This window comes from Miniopterus schreibersii (assembly GCF_964146895.1).
Source record: "Miniopterus schreibersii genome assembly, chromosome: 12".
NCBI lineage: Eukaryota > Metazoa > Chordata > Mammalia > Chiroptera > Miniopteridae > Miniopterus > Miniopterus schreibersii.
This window is the reverse complement of record NC_138112.1, coordinates 44,565,811-44,581,933: the sequence shown is the minus strand read 5'-3', so window position 1 is coordinate 44,581,933 and position 16,123 is coordinate 44,565,811. Positions and strand designations below refer to the sequence as shown.

General features: G+C 46.2%; 1 protein-coding gene across 1 annotated transcript in view; it reads right to left on the bottom strand.

Moving 5' to 3' along the window:
* SPON1 (spondin 1) overlaps positions 1-15,900 on the bottom strand; it is a 229,260-nt gene extending 213,360 nt beyond the window's left edge. The window contains exon 1 of the mRNA XM_081153650.1: positions 15,474-15,900. Coding sequence (XP_081009776.1) covers positions 15,474-15,711 — 238 coding nt within the window. The 5' untranslated portion in view covers positions 15,712-15,900. The remainder of the gene's footprint in view (positions 1-15,473) is intronic.
* Positions 15,901-16,123: the final 223 nt, after the last annotated feature.

Below are 16,123 nucleotides of genomic sequence, written 5' to 3'. Positions count from 1 at the left end.
GAGGACAACCCTGAGGAGTACCTGCCACTTCAAAATGGGCCTCCAGGATCAGACTGAAACTCTTCTTAGGGACCTTCCCTGAGGTGACAGCCTGTCAGGGCCTCTTCATCCTGTCTTGCTTCCCCACTCCCTTACTGGTTTCCCCTGGGAGCACTTCCTTAATAAGTCACTTGCACCCAAATCCTCACCTGAGGGTTTATAAGTTAAATTGTGTCCTCCAAAAATATATGTTGCAATCCTGTCCCTGTGCCTGGAAATGTGACCTTCTTTGGAAATAGCGTTCTTGCAAGTATAATTAGTTAAGATGAGGTCATACTGGATTAGAGTGGGCTCAAAATCCAGTATGACTGGTGTCCTTAGAACTAGAAACCTGGAGACACACAGGGCAGAATGCCACGTGATGACAGAGGCAGAGATTGGAGTGATGCATCTACAAGCCAAGGAATGGCAAGGATTGTCACCAGAAGCAAGAACCATGGAAGAAATGCTCCCTTGGACCCTCCAGAAAGAAACCAATTCTGCTGACACCTTGGTTTCAGAGTTTTAGCCTCCAAAAATATGAGAGAAACCATTCCTATTGTTTTAAGCCTTTGGTTTGTGGTACTGTGTGTGGCAGCCCTAGGAAACGAATACATTCTGCATCTTGGGAGCCCAACCTAAGACAGGTAGTCAACCCCTGCTTCCCGGCCGCTGGCTTCAGCATAAAGCTCAAACTCATAGACGAACAGGCCCTCGGCCTCTGCCTCTCCAGCTTCACCAACCACATTCCCACTCCCGGCCACAGTGCATTCCAGTCCTGGGACTCATGCACTGACAGTTTCCTGGAAAACCTTATCACTTCACCCTGCAGTACGTTTTTTCTCCACAGGCTCCTCACATGCCTGGAATGTTCCTCTTCCTCCATTCTTAACAAACCTCTTCAAAAATTAGTTATATTTTCACATCTTTTGTGTGATGTGTCCTCTGATTTTTCCATCAAGACCTGAGTGCTCTTTTTTCTTGGACTTTGTTAAGATTTAAAATACCTATACAATGGGCATAATAAAAACACTTCAAATTATTAGTGTGAAGCAAAAATGAATTAATACATGTAAAGGCCTTAAGATCATGCTTCACAAATAATAGGCACTTAAATATTAGCTCTTGTTATTATCAGTGATGAGATTATCCCACTAGTTAGTGAACTTTTCTGTACGTGAGTTACATTTTGATTAAGTGTTTCTGAATGATCTGTGTTCATCTTCTCATACATCTGTGCGGTGTCCATAAAGGACTAATCATAAACCCAGCTTCCCAGAATGCTGCCTTCCTGCAGGCTCTAGGAAACTAAGGTTTGAATACAACCCACAAGAGGCTGAACTCAGTGTGGTGTTTCGAACCATAATTATCACAGGTGACGATGGTATTACACAGTGTAATTTGAAGGAAGACAGGGGACCCTGTCTCTCCAAAGGACCCTGTTATACGACTCTCCTGAAAGGAACAAATGTGCAGCGTATTCTGAGTTCTAGTAATGACTAAAGATGACTGCTTGGCAATAAATAATAAAATTTCCTCTCTAATGACTTCTTCCAAGTACCTCCCAAGAGAGGCCATTAAGAGACCCAAGAAATTCAAGAAAAATGCTTACGAAGGTGTTTTTTTTTTAACTAAAAAAAGGTCCATTTGGAGCCATCCTGTGACCACATACAGGAAACTGGTTAAGAACAAAGATTTTGGATTAGAATCTTAGAGCTACCACTTATTAATTATGTGACCCCCGGCAAGTTACTTAACCTCCCTCTTTCTCATTTTTAAAAAGAGGTTAATGATACTGCCTTTCTCAGAGGAATGTGGAAAAGATTAAATAAACATTCATCACAGCGCCTGGCGCATACAAAAGATCCAAGAACTGTAAAGGATGGTGGTGGTAGGGTGGTCATGGTGATGTTGGGGATGAAAAAGAAGATGACGAAGATGATGATGATGATGATGAAGATGAAGATGAAGATCATGGCGCCCAGTAGGCTGATTAACAATGAGTTTCAAAGAGTTGGTCGTCAGGGACAATGATTGAATCTCCAAAGAAAACTCCAGTAGGTGCTAACAAAAGCCCATTGAGAAGACTGCAACGGAGATATTGTTTTGGGGGACGACTTTTGCGGGGCCAGGTTATAGGAGGATTTGAGTAAGTCCTTATAATGAACTGAGTCTTCTTGCAGCTCATCACACCCAAGATAGAGTGCTGTCTCAGCCCCTCACATCCACACAATATACCCTCTCACCACCCCTTTCCTTTTCTTGAATACCTCTTGCTCAATTTTAATTTTTTTGTGAATTATTAAATGACAGTCTTGCTTAATAACCTGTAAACTCCATGAGAGTAGAGACCAAGTCTGTCTTGAACTGTACTGTATCTTTAGCATTTAGCATATTTAACACAAAGAAAGTTCTCAATAAATAACTTGTTGAATGAATAAATAACAAATAGTTTGTCTTTAGTGCATAGTTTGCTACTCCTGCTCTGGTTCCTCCCCAAAGTTCTCATGGGTTTTATGGGTTACCATGAGTAATACATCAACCTCCCTTATCCTTTTGTTTACCGAACACTTGTCTGTACCAGCCCAGTGCTATGCCCCTAGAGACACGGAGGGAAGAGGCATGGCCTCTGCCCTCTAGAAGCACACAGTCTAATAGATGGGAGAAAAAGACACATCAGTAAATATTTTTTATAACATATGATGGGTATTACGGAGGTATGAACAAAGTGGCCTGGGATCCTAGAGGAGGGAATTTGTGACTCTACTGGGGGAGTTAGAGGAGGCTTCGAGGAAAAGATGGTATTTGAGCTGCAAGTTGAATGAGGAATAGAAATCTGTCCTGTGGGCAAGATGAGCAACAGCATCCCAGGTAGAGAGAAAGGCATGATAGGCCAGTCTTGGCCTTGGACACTAGAAGTAATTCTGTATTTCATAAATTGCAAGCTAGAATGGAAGGTGTGGTAAGAGGTTAGGGGAGGAAGGAACATGGTGGGTAGACAGTTAAAGCCTTCGGAGCCTTGCTAAGAAGTGTGGATACCACCCTGGAGGCAATGAAGAGGCACTGATGAGTTTGAGTTAGGGAATGTCATATTTAGATTTACTTTTTAGGAATATCAGACTATGATTATTGGATTACAGTCCTACTCTAAAGATCAACTCAGTGGGAAGGGCCTTTCTGACTTGTTTATATGAGGACTGATAATTCATACTAGAGCCTAGCCTCAAATCTCCAACTAAAGTTGAATTCTCCCTACCTTTGGATACACTTCCCATGTGAAACTTCAGTTCCACCTAATTCCCCAATAGATTTCTGAGTCCTTCAAATATTGGTGCGTCAACCATCCAATATAAATTCTAATGAACTGTTACTCAATTCATTGGCTATGCCCATTACCCTTACCAATAATGGATCTTGTTCATTGCTATCACCCTCACCACTCTGCCTCTGGGGTTCATACCCCAGCCCCAATCTCAGTGAGGAGGTCCTGAACCAGATCCCAGCTCTATCACACAGCCAGACATGTGTTACTGAGATGCCCCAGTCTTTATGCCCACAGGTCAATACAAGGAACTCAGCTTCTGCCTTAACTTGTAACATGACATTGTATGGACTGCTGGAATATTACATAAGCCACTGTGGTCCACTCCCCACTCTGCACAACTTCCAGAGCTCTGGGGGGCTGCAACTCACATGCTTCACTTAGAAACTGGCACAACAATTCAGCCCACTCTACCAGGATCAGGCAGAAAAAGATGCTGGTAATGGGTTGGCAGATAGTAAGACAGAGCTAAAAGTCCAAGGGTGAGCAAGTGCGTATAATGGGGTTGGATTATGCTGTTCCCCTAGGTGATCTTCAGTGAATACTCTCAGAATTTCCAGGCAGAGATGAAACATCTTCCCTTCCAAATTAAAGATCATGCATATTTAAAATTGCAACAGACCTGCATTCAAACTCCCCTCTGTTTACTATGTGTAACCTTAGGCAAGTTATGTAACCCCTCATTGTCTCAGTTTCTAATCATCTATAAAATGGCAGTAATAGTACTTAGATCATGTTGTTATTATGACAATTAGTAAATATTTTTAATAGTAAGTATATATAAATGTTTGCTAAATTAATAAAATATATTAAACCTTGGCTGAGTGGCTCAGTTGGTTGGAGTGCCAACCAAACAGTTGTGGGTTCAATTCCCAGTCAGGGCACATACCTAGGTTGTGGGTTTGATCCCCAGTTGGGGCATGTATGGGGGACAACTAGTTGATGTTTCTCTCTCACACTGATGTTTCTGTCTGTCTCTCTCTCCCTTCCTCTCTCTCTAAGATCAGTGAAAACATATCCTCAGGTGAGGATTAAAATAAATAAGTTAAGTCTCCTGTATAAAATAGGGATCATCATTATCATCTCATAAATTTGTCATAAGGATTAAAGAAGATAATGAATACGAAATACATTATAACAGCTCAATATAAGTTCATTCTTTCTCTCATGTGCTACTTCATCATGGGATAGCTGGGAGCCCGATGAATGGGCCCTGAGCTGAACATCATGTGGATAGGAAGAGGAATGGATGGCAAGGGTGCTTCTGGGGAACTGGGGATAGGTCAGCCAAGAGAATGTAGCTCAGACTATGAATGAGGGCAGGAAGCTCTACAGGACATATGCTGTCTAGGACTCCACTTCTTCCCCTACTGTGACCATGTGACCTTCAGGGATACCAGTCACAGTCCTTTTCTCCCTCTTAAGATATAGTCACAAAAGTTACTGTGACCCAAAACCAACCTATCTCCATACATTCCCTGGGTGTGTGACCCAAGCTGGACCAATCAGAATCCTTCCCTGGGATTTTTCAGTTTGAAATTAAAGGGAAAGGGATTTTCTCTTAGTTACAGAACTAACTGAAAGGTTTTTCACTGAAGGTCGTTAGCAGCTATCTTTCCTGTCATTTGAGAAAAGTTTATCTCTAGTAAATAAAATGAGGGCAACACATAGATATTCAGAGAGATAAAGGATGGAGGGAGCAAGACAGAGGTAGGTGGAGGAGAGAGAGAGAGAGAGAGAGAGAGAGAGAGAGAGAGAGAGAACATAAGAGCGAGAGCATACTCATTTGAGTCTCTAGATCCAATTATATGTGAAGCCAGATCCACCCCTGGACTTTCTAAATATGGGACTCGGAAAGTTCTCTTTCTTGCTTTAGTTTGACTTTATTCCTGTCACTTGCAGTGGAAAGAGTTCTGACTAATTTTGAAGCAAAGAAAGAAAATAACTCTGCCTAGACTATAAGATTCATTAGCAGACTAAGAAACAGTATTCGTGACTAAAATGAGGTGGCTGACCAGGAGGGTGGCAGCTGGTATTTAAATGTCATTGAGCTGAGAGCAGATCAGCTGACTTCAAAACTATTTAACTAGATATTATCTTTAGGGAAAGACTCTAGGGGATGTCAGAAGGCTCTATCCGGAGCCCGGACCTGCTCCACATTTTTATCAACTTCTTTGATAAAGACTTCTAAGTCAGGCTTATTAAAATTGTGGATAATCCAAAATTAGATAATGTGGATTAGTTACTCACTGACAGAACACAGATTCATGAATGGCTGACAGCTACAGGGGTGGGCCCTAACATGCTAGATTCGTGTAATGGGGAACCAGGTCAAAGGTTATGCTCAAGGACCACTTACACCAGTGTCGTGTGAGGAGGGCAGCAGGCCTCCCAGCAAATCACAGGGCTTTTGGCAGGCTACAAGCCTGGTGTGATCCCAGAGCAGAGCTGCCAAAATAGCAAACACAAGGCCTGGCAAGCTTCACACAAACACAGTGTCCAGGACAATCACTGGGCCTTGTTCTGTCCTGATCAGAGCACACCTGGAGTACAAGGTGCAAGGCAACAAGCAGCAGCGCCCTGTAAGGAATGGCTAAAGAAATGGGCATTTGAGTCAGAAGTCAGAGCAGCTATTTCTCCACCAACACCTCAAGGACTGATACATGGCCAAGGGGAAATCTTATAGGCTTGACTCCCAAGGATAGAACCGGAACGATGAGTGAAAGTTACATGGGAGGCAGATGCTGGCAGCAGAGAAGGACAACTAAGTCAGCCTGAGCTCAGGCTCCGCCCGTCTGAGTGTGGTCACCTCAAGGAAGCTCGGGTTCTTCTCTCCTCACCACTCACTGCCAAGGCAAGGGATGCTGCTATTGTGCTGGCTTTGAGGACATGCCACGGGTCACTATACTGTGTCCCACTGCAACAGGATAGGGCAGTGAGGTGACCAGGAGCTAAAGTACATGGGGCATGGGAGTCTGGTGGGGGTGGCTGGGAGAGGTGGTGATGGGGGAAAACGTTCATAGAAAAATGACCACCTTTTGGCCACCTTCTCTTTGTGCCTCACCATCTTATTTCAAAAGAAAAAGAAATAAAGTATACAGAGTCCTGCAATCCAGCCCTTTGTTAGGGTGACGCCAGTAAAGCTATGTTTGGTTTTTAACTTTCCAAGTGATTCTGATGCATAGCTAGGTTTGGGAACAGCAAAAATGACCCTACAAAGTGCTGATTCCAGGGAAAGTCACTTTAATAACTGGTTTCTAGGTTTGATGCATTAACAGTCCCATCTGCTTTATTCTCCATATAATCAGACTTAGTGTCTGAAGCTGGCAGCCCCTTTCCTTTGCTCTTTTGCCTTATGTCTTCTGCTCTTCACCTCTGAACCATCAAGGATCCAGCTTTCACCATGCATATGACTGCTGACCTCTTCCCTCCCAACAGTCTTCACCCTGGACCCAGGCCATCTGCCTGCCCTCAACCTCCTAGAGCTCCTTGCTGTCTGTCCCCAACCCTTGGTCTCGCCTCTCTCTCTGGCAGAGAGAGAAACATTTGTCCTTCCTTCCATCTTAGAGGGAGAGCTCACACCAGGGTTCTTGGGGTTTAAATGGTCCATTAATTTTTTTCAACAAATAATGATCTAGTGCTTCTTATAGCCACACACTGTTCTGGGTGCTAGAAATAGAATGGCAATAAGAAAGACACAGTCCTTGAATCTCATAAAGCTTGTACTCTAGCTCCAGGAGGCAGAGGATAAGATCATTTCAGAGAGTGGCTCAGGGCTACGATGAAAATAAAATCAGGCAAAAGTAATGGGAAACATAAATTGGTGGTCAGAGGGGCCTCTTTAAAGAGATAACATGTGAGCTAAAACTTAAAAAACAAGGAGCAAGTCATACAAAGAGCAATCTAGACACGGAGAAGAGCACATACAAAGGCCCTGGGTTGGGAATGAGCCTGGCGAGCTGAGAAAATTCAATTGCTGTTTTGAGGAGAAGAAGAAAGAAAAGGAGAAGGCAGAAATGAAGAAGAGGGAGAAGGCAGGAAGAGGGAAGGAAGAGAAAGAGCATCAGAAGAGCTTCCGTAGCACCTAGAATCAGCATTCAGCTTGTGTGGCCTGCTTCTGAGTCTGCCCACCTCCCCACACTCCTGTGCCCCACACACGGTGGTTTGTGCTTGGAATCCTTCCCTATCCTTTCCCTCTCTCACACAGTCCATGAGACATACTTGCAAATATCTGCACCACAACTGTAAATTGGATTCAAGTTATTTCCCTTGGATCTCCAAGGCCTTGGCTATTCAGCAGATGTGAGTAGGCCCCTGTTTAAGTTTCCCTGAACTTTTCATAGCAGTTATGATTATTCTGTGAAAGTTAGGTTTGTCTATGCTGAGCTTGCAAAGGACTTCTGGTGGTGTCACCTCACCCTTGACCTTTCCTACCTTAGCCTCAACTCCAGCCAAAACACCCAGTAAAAATGTCCTACTAGCAAGAGCTGGCCAGCCACATAGAAAGCTTTATGTGATGTAGCAAGTTCCCTGATATATATTCAAACACAACTACACGCTGTTGGAGAAAAAAGAGAGGAAATAAAGCTTTAGATAATTTCGGCCACTTGCTACTCCATTATGTGCTTGAATGAGCATGATTCCCTCACTCCATCATATAGTGAGTATTTCAGATTTTTCATGTCAGTGTTTAAGGACAAGTGAACCATACACACACACATCCAGTACTCAGCTTAGGAAACAATGATCTCCCAATGCTGAGGGGAAAACCAGATGTGCTGGATTTACTGGGAAATGTCAGTTTGCTTCTATTCCTCACTAACAAAACTGTCTGGAAGAGTACAAAAATAAGGCTAAATTGAGTCTAGTACAATTTATAGTTAATGTACAATTTCAAAGGATTTTTAAGGAATAATTTTGACTTACGAGATTTTGGCTTTCCATAGTGCCTCTTGAATGTAACCCTCAAGTAAGACGAGACTCCACTGTACTCAAATTATTTCTTTCATCTTCATTCTGAATGTATATCCCAGTGTTTTTTTTCTTTTCTTTTAATTTAGTTTCCTTTCTCCTTCTTGCCTCTCTCTCTCTCTCCTTCTTGCCTCTCTCTCTCTCTCTCTCTCTCTCTCTCTCTCTCTCTCTCTCTCTCACACACACACACACACACACACACAATATGTGTGCATTTTCTTCCTTTATCCAATTGTACCTTCACTCCTTTCTATCTTTGCAGCTTCCTCCTTTATTGAGGGAGAGGGTGAGACAGAACTGGCAATTCCAACATATTGGCCCCTTTCTGTCCTTTCAGTAAGAAACCTATCAACACACACACACACTCTTTCCCCTACTGATTCAGTCAGCATTATATCAACTTCACATGCTTTGAGAAGACCCATCTAGATGACCTGTCACTGCAAGAATATGAAATATTGTGTTTTTACATGACTGTGCATTAAAACATGTGGCAGAGACCTCTAATTGTCCCAATTCCATTTTTATCTTCATCCTTTTGAAAAAATAAATTCCTCTTCCAAGTTTTAGCTAGGCATGTGGCTGTTCAGCTAAATGCTAGATTTTCCAGGCTCCCTTGCGGCTAGGTGTAGCCATGTGACTAAATTCTTACCATAGAGTGTGTTTGAAAGTTCTGGGTGCATTTTCTGGGTCACATCATTAAAAGAAAGCTGCCTGCCCTCTACTTCCTTTCCTTGGCCACATGCTGAGTTAACTCAGAAGTGGCGGTAAATGAGCTGGCTGTAACTATCCTGATAGGAACATCCTAAAACAGTGCTGCCCAATAGAAATAAACCCAAGCCAAGTGAAATTAATTTTCTTTGTTAATAGGTATTCAGTAGGGCTAAATGTAAAACAAATAAAATTAATTTTAACAACATATTTTATTTAACTTAATATATATATCACTTCAATATGCAAGCAATATAAAATTATTAATGAGTTTATTCTTTCTTCATACTAATTATTCAGCAAGTATGCATTTTATACTTACAGCATATATCAATTCGGATTAGCTACATTTCAGGTACTCTGACCAGTGGTTACCTATTGGACAGGGAGTGCCAGATGATGGCACAGCGACAAGACAGAAGAAATAACAACGTAACTGTCTATGGAGAAGTGCTCAAGTTTAAATCTTGAAAAATTACAATATGATATGCTTTCATTTTTGGTGTGTTTCCATTTTTTTGCATTTCATGAAACTGAAAGCAATGAACAGTCTCCACAACCATTAAGCATTTAGATATGTATGCATCTTTTCGTTTTTATTATCAATTTGAACTAAATACTTATGAAAAGGGGACAAAGATTAAAAAGTAAATTTAAATAATAAAAAAGAGGGAAATGGAAAATGAAAACACTAATTTGAAGAGCTATCTGGACATCCATGTTCACTGCAACATTATTTACAACAGCCAAGCCATGGAAACAACCTCACTTAGGTGTCCATTGATGGATAACGAATAAGTAAGATGTGATATATACAGGGTGGGCAAAAGGCTTACAGTTGTGAGTGTGCAAAACAAAGAGCTTATTCTTGTGTTATTATATATTAATTATTGTATTATTTTCCATACCAAAAACTGAAAACCTACTTTTGCCAACCCCTGTATGTATAATGGAATACTACTCAGCTATAAAAAAGAATGGAATTTTGCCATTTATGACAACATGAATGGACCTTGAGGGAATTATGCTAAGTGAAATAAGTCAGACAAAGACAAATACTGTATGATATCCCATATGTGGGATCTAAAAAACAAAACAAAACAATAAAAACAACAAAACAACAACAAAACCAAACTCATAGATACAGATTGGTGGATACCAGAGGGGATGGGGAGGGGGTGACAAAATGGGTGTGAAGTGGTCAAAATGTACAAACTTCCATTTATAAAGAAATAAATCCTGAGGATACAATGTAAAGCATGGTGACTATGGTTAATTTTAAATATACTGTATTGTACATTTAAAAGTTGCTAAGAGAGTAAATCTTAACAGTTCTCATCAAGAGAAAAAAATTGTAACTATGTATGGTGATGAATGGTAACTAGACTTATTGTGATCATTTTCTAGTGTATACAAATATTAAATCATTATGTTGACATATAATGTATAATGTTATATGTCAATTATACCTCAAAAAATCTTTAAAAAGAAAGAGTAATGGTACAAAAAAAGAGTAGAAGTGGGAGGAGTGACTTACAATTAATTACAATATCATTGGCAGTACCTAATTTTAAAACGCCACACTGGATAAGAGTTTATTTAAAAGTCCCTATCCAGCTTAAATTTCTCAGATTATACCTCCATATTTTTCAAACATCTAATTTTACAGGCATGATTAGATAAAGTCTGCATGTAAAAATAAAACAGTCAAATTAGTTTTTCTATCCAATTTGTTTCTGTTTCCCTACAAACAAAAGGAATTGGCTAAAGATTGACAAGGTTCTTCAAGTTTCTAAATTAATTCTCCAGTTTAAGGGAAAATGCAAAACTGAACTCAACAAAAGGTGGAAGGGGGAAGCAAATGTAAATAAGGACCCATCACTTCATACTTTGTGTCCTAAAATATGTTAGTTATTATCTTGACTTGTTGCTGCTGTTTTCCTTCAATGAAGACACCATCCAGAAGGCTGAGGGTAGCTGAGTGAATTCATTCTACTCCCAATTCACTTTGTTATTGAGTCTGTAAAGAAGACTGGTTAAGAGCAAAGATTCAGGAGTCAGACATCACTGAATTTTTTTTAAAGAATAGTTTATTTTTAGAGAAATTGGAAGGGAGAGGGAGGGAGAGAAACATTGATGTGAGAGTGAAACATTGATTGGCTGCCTCCTGCAGGCCCCCTACCGAGGACCGAGCCTGCAACCAGGCATATGCCCTTGACCGGGAATTGACCCAGCAACCTCCTGGTGCACTGGGTGACACCCAACCAACTGAGCCACACCGGCCAGGGCACACATCCCTGAATTTTTATCTTGACTCCACTGATTATTAGCTGTGCGACCATTTGGCAAGTTACTAAACTAAAACTTAGTGTTCTCATCTGCACAATAAGAATAATAATAAACCACCTCAAAGTACTACAAGAACTAAGACGTGAGATGAGTAGGAAGCACTTAACACAATGCCTGATCCAGTGCTCGCTGCCAAGTATTTTTCTATTTCTGAAATAATCATCTCATAACATATATTTATTTTAGCACCTACTGTGTGACACTTTCTTTTGACAAGGATTATTTCTAATTCTCACAGCAACCCTGGGAATGGGGTGTGGGAGAGCACTCTCATTTAACAGTTGGAGAAATTGTGGCTCAGAGAGGTGAAGTGGGCTGCCCGAGGTCACAGAGTAATTATGTGACTGAGCAGGAGTTGAAACAGACTCAGTCAATATCAAAGCCTGTGCTCTTTCTACCAGGCGGAGGCGGGACAGTGTGGGACACATACTCTTCTGGCAGTGTGTGCCCCAGAGTGGGATAAAGAGAAGGCAAAGCAACTTTGGAGGTCTCTAAACCTCCCAGTTTACAGTAAATCCCCCAGTTATGCTTGACGTTGGAGACGCTTTTCAAATCTCAATTGGACATTCTTTTCCCATCAAGTTCCTTGAAATTTCCCTTTAGAGAGCATCTAGGAAAAGCCACTCTCATTAGCCAGGGTCTGGCTTTATTTTCCCAATAAACAGGCCTAATAAATCAGACAAAAGAGCCTCTTTTATTTTCAATCAATACTTGAACATTTCAACTGATTTTCTTCTATTTGGTTTGAAATTGTGATCTGGGAATGGCTGGTCCTGCAAATTGTCCTCCCATAAGGAATGCCCCCTTGAGGATCCTCATCTTGTTATTTTTAATCACTGTAATCTCCTTTTCAAAGAAGGCTGTGGTTCAGAAACAGAGCAGGCCTTTCAGAGCTTTCTAAAGCACAATTATTGCAGAGACCGGGATGGGGGAGGCAGGAGGGAGAGTGGAGAGGAGAGGTGGGGGAGAGAAGAAAGTCAATATAGTACCCACAATTTGGAAAATGCTGAATAATAATCCCACTTGGATCCTGGCAATAAAGAAGAAGCTCCATGTTTGAATATATATATATTTTTTAACAGTGACCATTTTATTCCAGTCCAGAAGGCCTGAAGGATATACTCTAAAGGATATACTGGGGTGGGGCGCATGGAGGGCGGAAGCTATTTGGGGATGAACTGTAATACTGAGGACAAAGATTTGAAGCAGGAAAACAAGCCAGGGATTGATTCCAAGGATTGTGAGGGGCCCTCATTCAGGAAAAAGTAAAAAAAATAAAAGCAAATAGAACACCAGGGGAATGTTAATTTCCACAGCCCTAAGTCAATACTCCAAGAAGAATGCATTAGACTTACTTTTCACACAATTATTCTAAGAAAGTATAAGCCAACAGAAAAATGTCAAACTAGGTCAGCACCCCTTTCTTCCTAGCTTTGAGTGGCGGAATCAGGTTTGCTAATCACGGAAGGCCTCAGCGTGGTTCTGCAAAGTCTTTCTTTCAAGATCTCTTAGCCACCAGAAAGAAGAAAGGATGGACGCCCACCTAATAGCCTGAGTGGGGGCTTCAGAGTCCATAAGGCTAACATTTGAGGTTGTAATAACTGTAGGGTGAAAATCTAGTGCTCCCCTCTCCCCTAGCCCCAGTTCCCACCTCCAGGCCTGGACACCTAGGCAGTCATGGAACCTCCTGGTCCTTGTGATGACCTGAAGCACCTCCCTCCCAGTGCTGGGGCCACCTGCTGCTGCGGGTGCTCAGCCAAACTGGGAGGAGTCCTGTGGGAAGGGATGCCTGGTAGGACACTTGGCCTGGGCCCCATACTGGTCCAAACCATCTAAAAAAAATCCTTCTTGGGTTAAATTAGGAACAATTTTAGGCAAGGCTCCTACCATGGAGAAATCAACCATTCATTTATTCAATTCTTAAAGACCTGGAAAACCACCATTCACTGGTAGACTGGACAGGTGGAGCAGTGAGAAAACCTACTTAATGATTTTTAGAGAGAGGGGAAGGGAGAGGGAGAGAGAAAGAGAAACATTGATGTGAGACTCACATTGATTGGCTGCCTCCTGCAGGGCCTACCAGGGATCCAGCCCCAAACCCGGCCATGTGCCCTGACCCAGAATTGAACCAGCAACCTCTGGGTGCAGTGGACTCCGCTCAACCAACTGAGCCACACCGGCCAGGGTGAGAAAACCTACTTTCAAACACACACACACACCCCAAAAACAAAACAAATCTGACCAGGCACATTCCTTCATTATCAAATTAATTAAGGCTGCATATCTAACTCCAGCTAACACGTACTGAAGACCTCAGGCACACTCATCTTTGTAAACTCATTTTATCCCGCCCAACTACACAATAAACAGCTATTTTCACAGCTGGAAACTAGGATGTGCACAAGGTCATGCAGCTACTGAACCCAAGTCCATCTGACTCCAAAGCCGCATCTTTCCCTGCCACGTGGAGCTGGGGCAATTTCCCAGACAACGCGGATTCTCCGTTTGGGGGAGGGCGAAAGAGACCAGTGGGGTTATGCCTGCGTCCGTCCGTCCGTCCGTCCGCTGGGTCCGTCCGTCCATCAGCTGGGAGCACCGGCCGTTTCCCAGCGGCGCGGAGAGGCGGTCCCTCCGGCTCCTTCCCGGCGCCAACCCCGCCTGCGCGCTCCCGCGCCGGGTCCCGCTGGGCCCTCCGCCCAAGGTCTTTCTCCTCCGGGTGAAGTCCCCAAGATGCCCAAGATGCCCAAGATCTACGACCCAAGCGCCCGGGTCCGGGGGCTGCGCGCCCAGCGCTGAGCGCGTCCGCGCGCCCAGGGCGCACGCGAGCGGGCCCGGGGAGCTCCAGGTGGAGAGTCGGGGACACGCACCCGGGGAAGCGGGAGAATCGTTCACAGAAGGGTGGCCTCTGGCCCGGGCGCGCGCCGACACTGCCCCAAACTTTCCCGTGTTGCTCCCACCGCTTCCCACCGGGAGGGCGGGTGTGGAAGGGCGGGGGCTGCGAACCCATTTGCCCCGCCGGATGCGCCAACGACCCACTTTCCCCTGCTTGGTACCGGAGCTGACTTACGAAGGGGCGGGCGTGGAGGGCGCGCCCGTCGCTCCCCGCGTCCTGCCACCCAGCTGGAGGAGGCAGCTGCTGCCTGGGAGAAAGATGGGGGGCAGGGGGCTGAGGAGGGAGGCGATGGGCCGTGGGAGGGAGTCAGGGGTCCTCAGGTCTGCGCTGGTGGAGCTGCCCGTCCGGCCGGAGGCGCCCACCTGCTTGGACACCCCCTCCCCGAGCCCCGAAAGCCCGCTTTCCGCCGAGGAGCCAGGCGCCACCTCCCTGGGACACCGACCTGGGGTTTCGGGAGCCAAGGTCCCCCGGCCTCCGGGGAGCAGGCCTCGGGAATTTGGGCTTCCCTCTCGGTCCTCCCCGGGCCCCCTTTCCTCTCCGGGACCACCCAGAGACTCTGAAGGCCCGCTCCACCGGGGGCCTGCCCCGGAAACCCAGGTCTCCCCTCGCCTGGGACCCGAAGAAAATAACTGGGAGTTCTTTCCTGAGACCCGTCCCGAAGCGGCACGCTCTTCCCCCTCCTCCCGCGCCGGGTAGAGGGGGAGCCTGAGTCCCCTTTCCCGAGGGCTCTGTCGGGGGCAGCAGAGTGGCGGTCCCGCCAGGCGTCAGCCAGAGAGAAGCTGGCATCTCCTCCTCCAGGGATGGGAGCGGGGAAAGCCGGGGTTCACCACCTTGCTTGGGGCCCAACTAGGAGAAACCAGGGTCCCCTCCACTCCAGAGGCGGACCTGGAGAGAGGCGGGTCCCCGCTGTTCCCAGCCGGTCGGTTCCCTCGCAGCCAGGCCGGGGCGACTCGCTGCGCCGCCGGAGCCCGCGCCCGGAGCCGCGCGTCGGAGGTGGGGGTCGCCCCGCCCGGCCGCGGCCCCGCGACGGCCGGGAACAGGCTCGGGAACGGGCTCACGCCGAAGGGGCCGCGGGCGGCGGGGCAGGGGCCCGGCGGGGCTGCGCAGGCCCCGCGAGCCCGGGGACGGGGCGCCCTCCTCCGGCACCGCGCGGTCGGCGCCCTCCAGGGGCCGGCTCCCGCGCCCCCAGCGCCACGCCCGGCCACTTACCGCGGTAGCTGGTCCCCGGCTTGTAGAAGTCGGGGTCGCCCTCCACGCGGAGGCTGAACTCGGTGTAGCCCTCGCGCCGCGTGCCCTGGGCGCGCAGGATGCGGCTGCAGTAGCCCTCCGACTTGGGCACTCTGTCCAGGGTCTCGTCGGAGAAGGCCAGTGCCACGGCCAGGGGCAGCGCCAGGGCCAGCAGCGCCGGACCCCGGCTTAGCCTCGGGGGCGCCGGGCACAGCCTCATCCTCGCGGGCGCCCAACTTTGTGCCGCCGCCGAGGCCCTCGCCACGCCACTCCTGCCCGAAGGGGTCCCCGCGGAAGCGAGACCCGGCGGAGCGCGGGCGGGAAGCGGGAACTCGGGGCGGGAGACGCGCCTGCGGAGCTGGGCGGCTGCGCTGCGCGGGGCCGAGCCGAGCGGAGCGAGCGGCGCGCGAGGGAGGGAGGGAGGCAGGGAGGGAGGAGGGCGCGGCGGAGGGGGAGGGCCGGCTTCGCCCAGATCCCCAGTGCAGCGCTGTTTTGTTTCCGAGCTGGCGATTAGCTGCACTTCTGTGTTTATTTTGCGATGCTGATTCCCAGGGTCTGGCGAGGAAATCATAGGATACAGGGACACTGCGGGCTCTGTCCCACCACCAAGGAGGCTGCGGCCCCGACCCCCC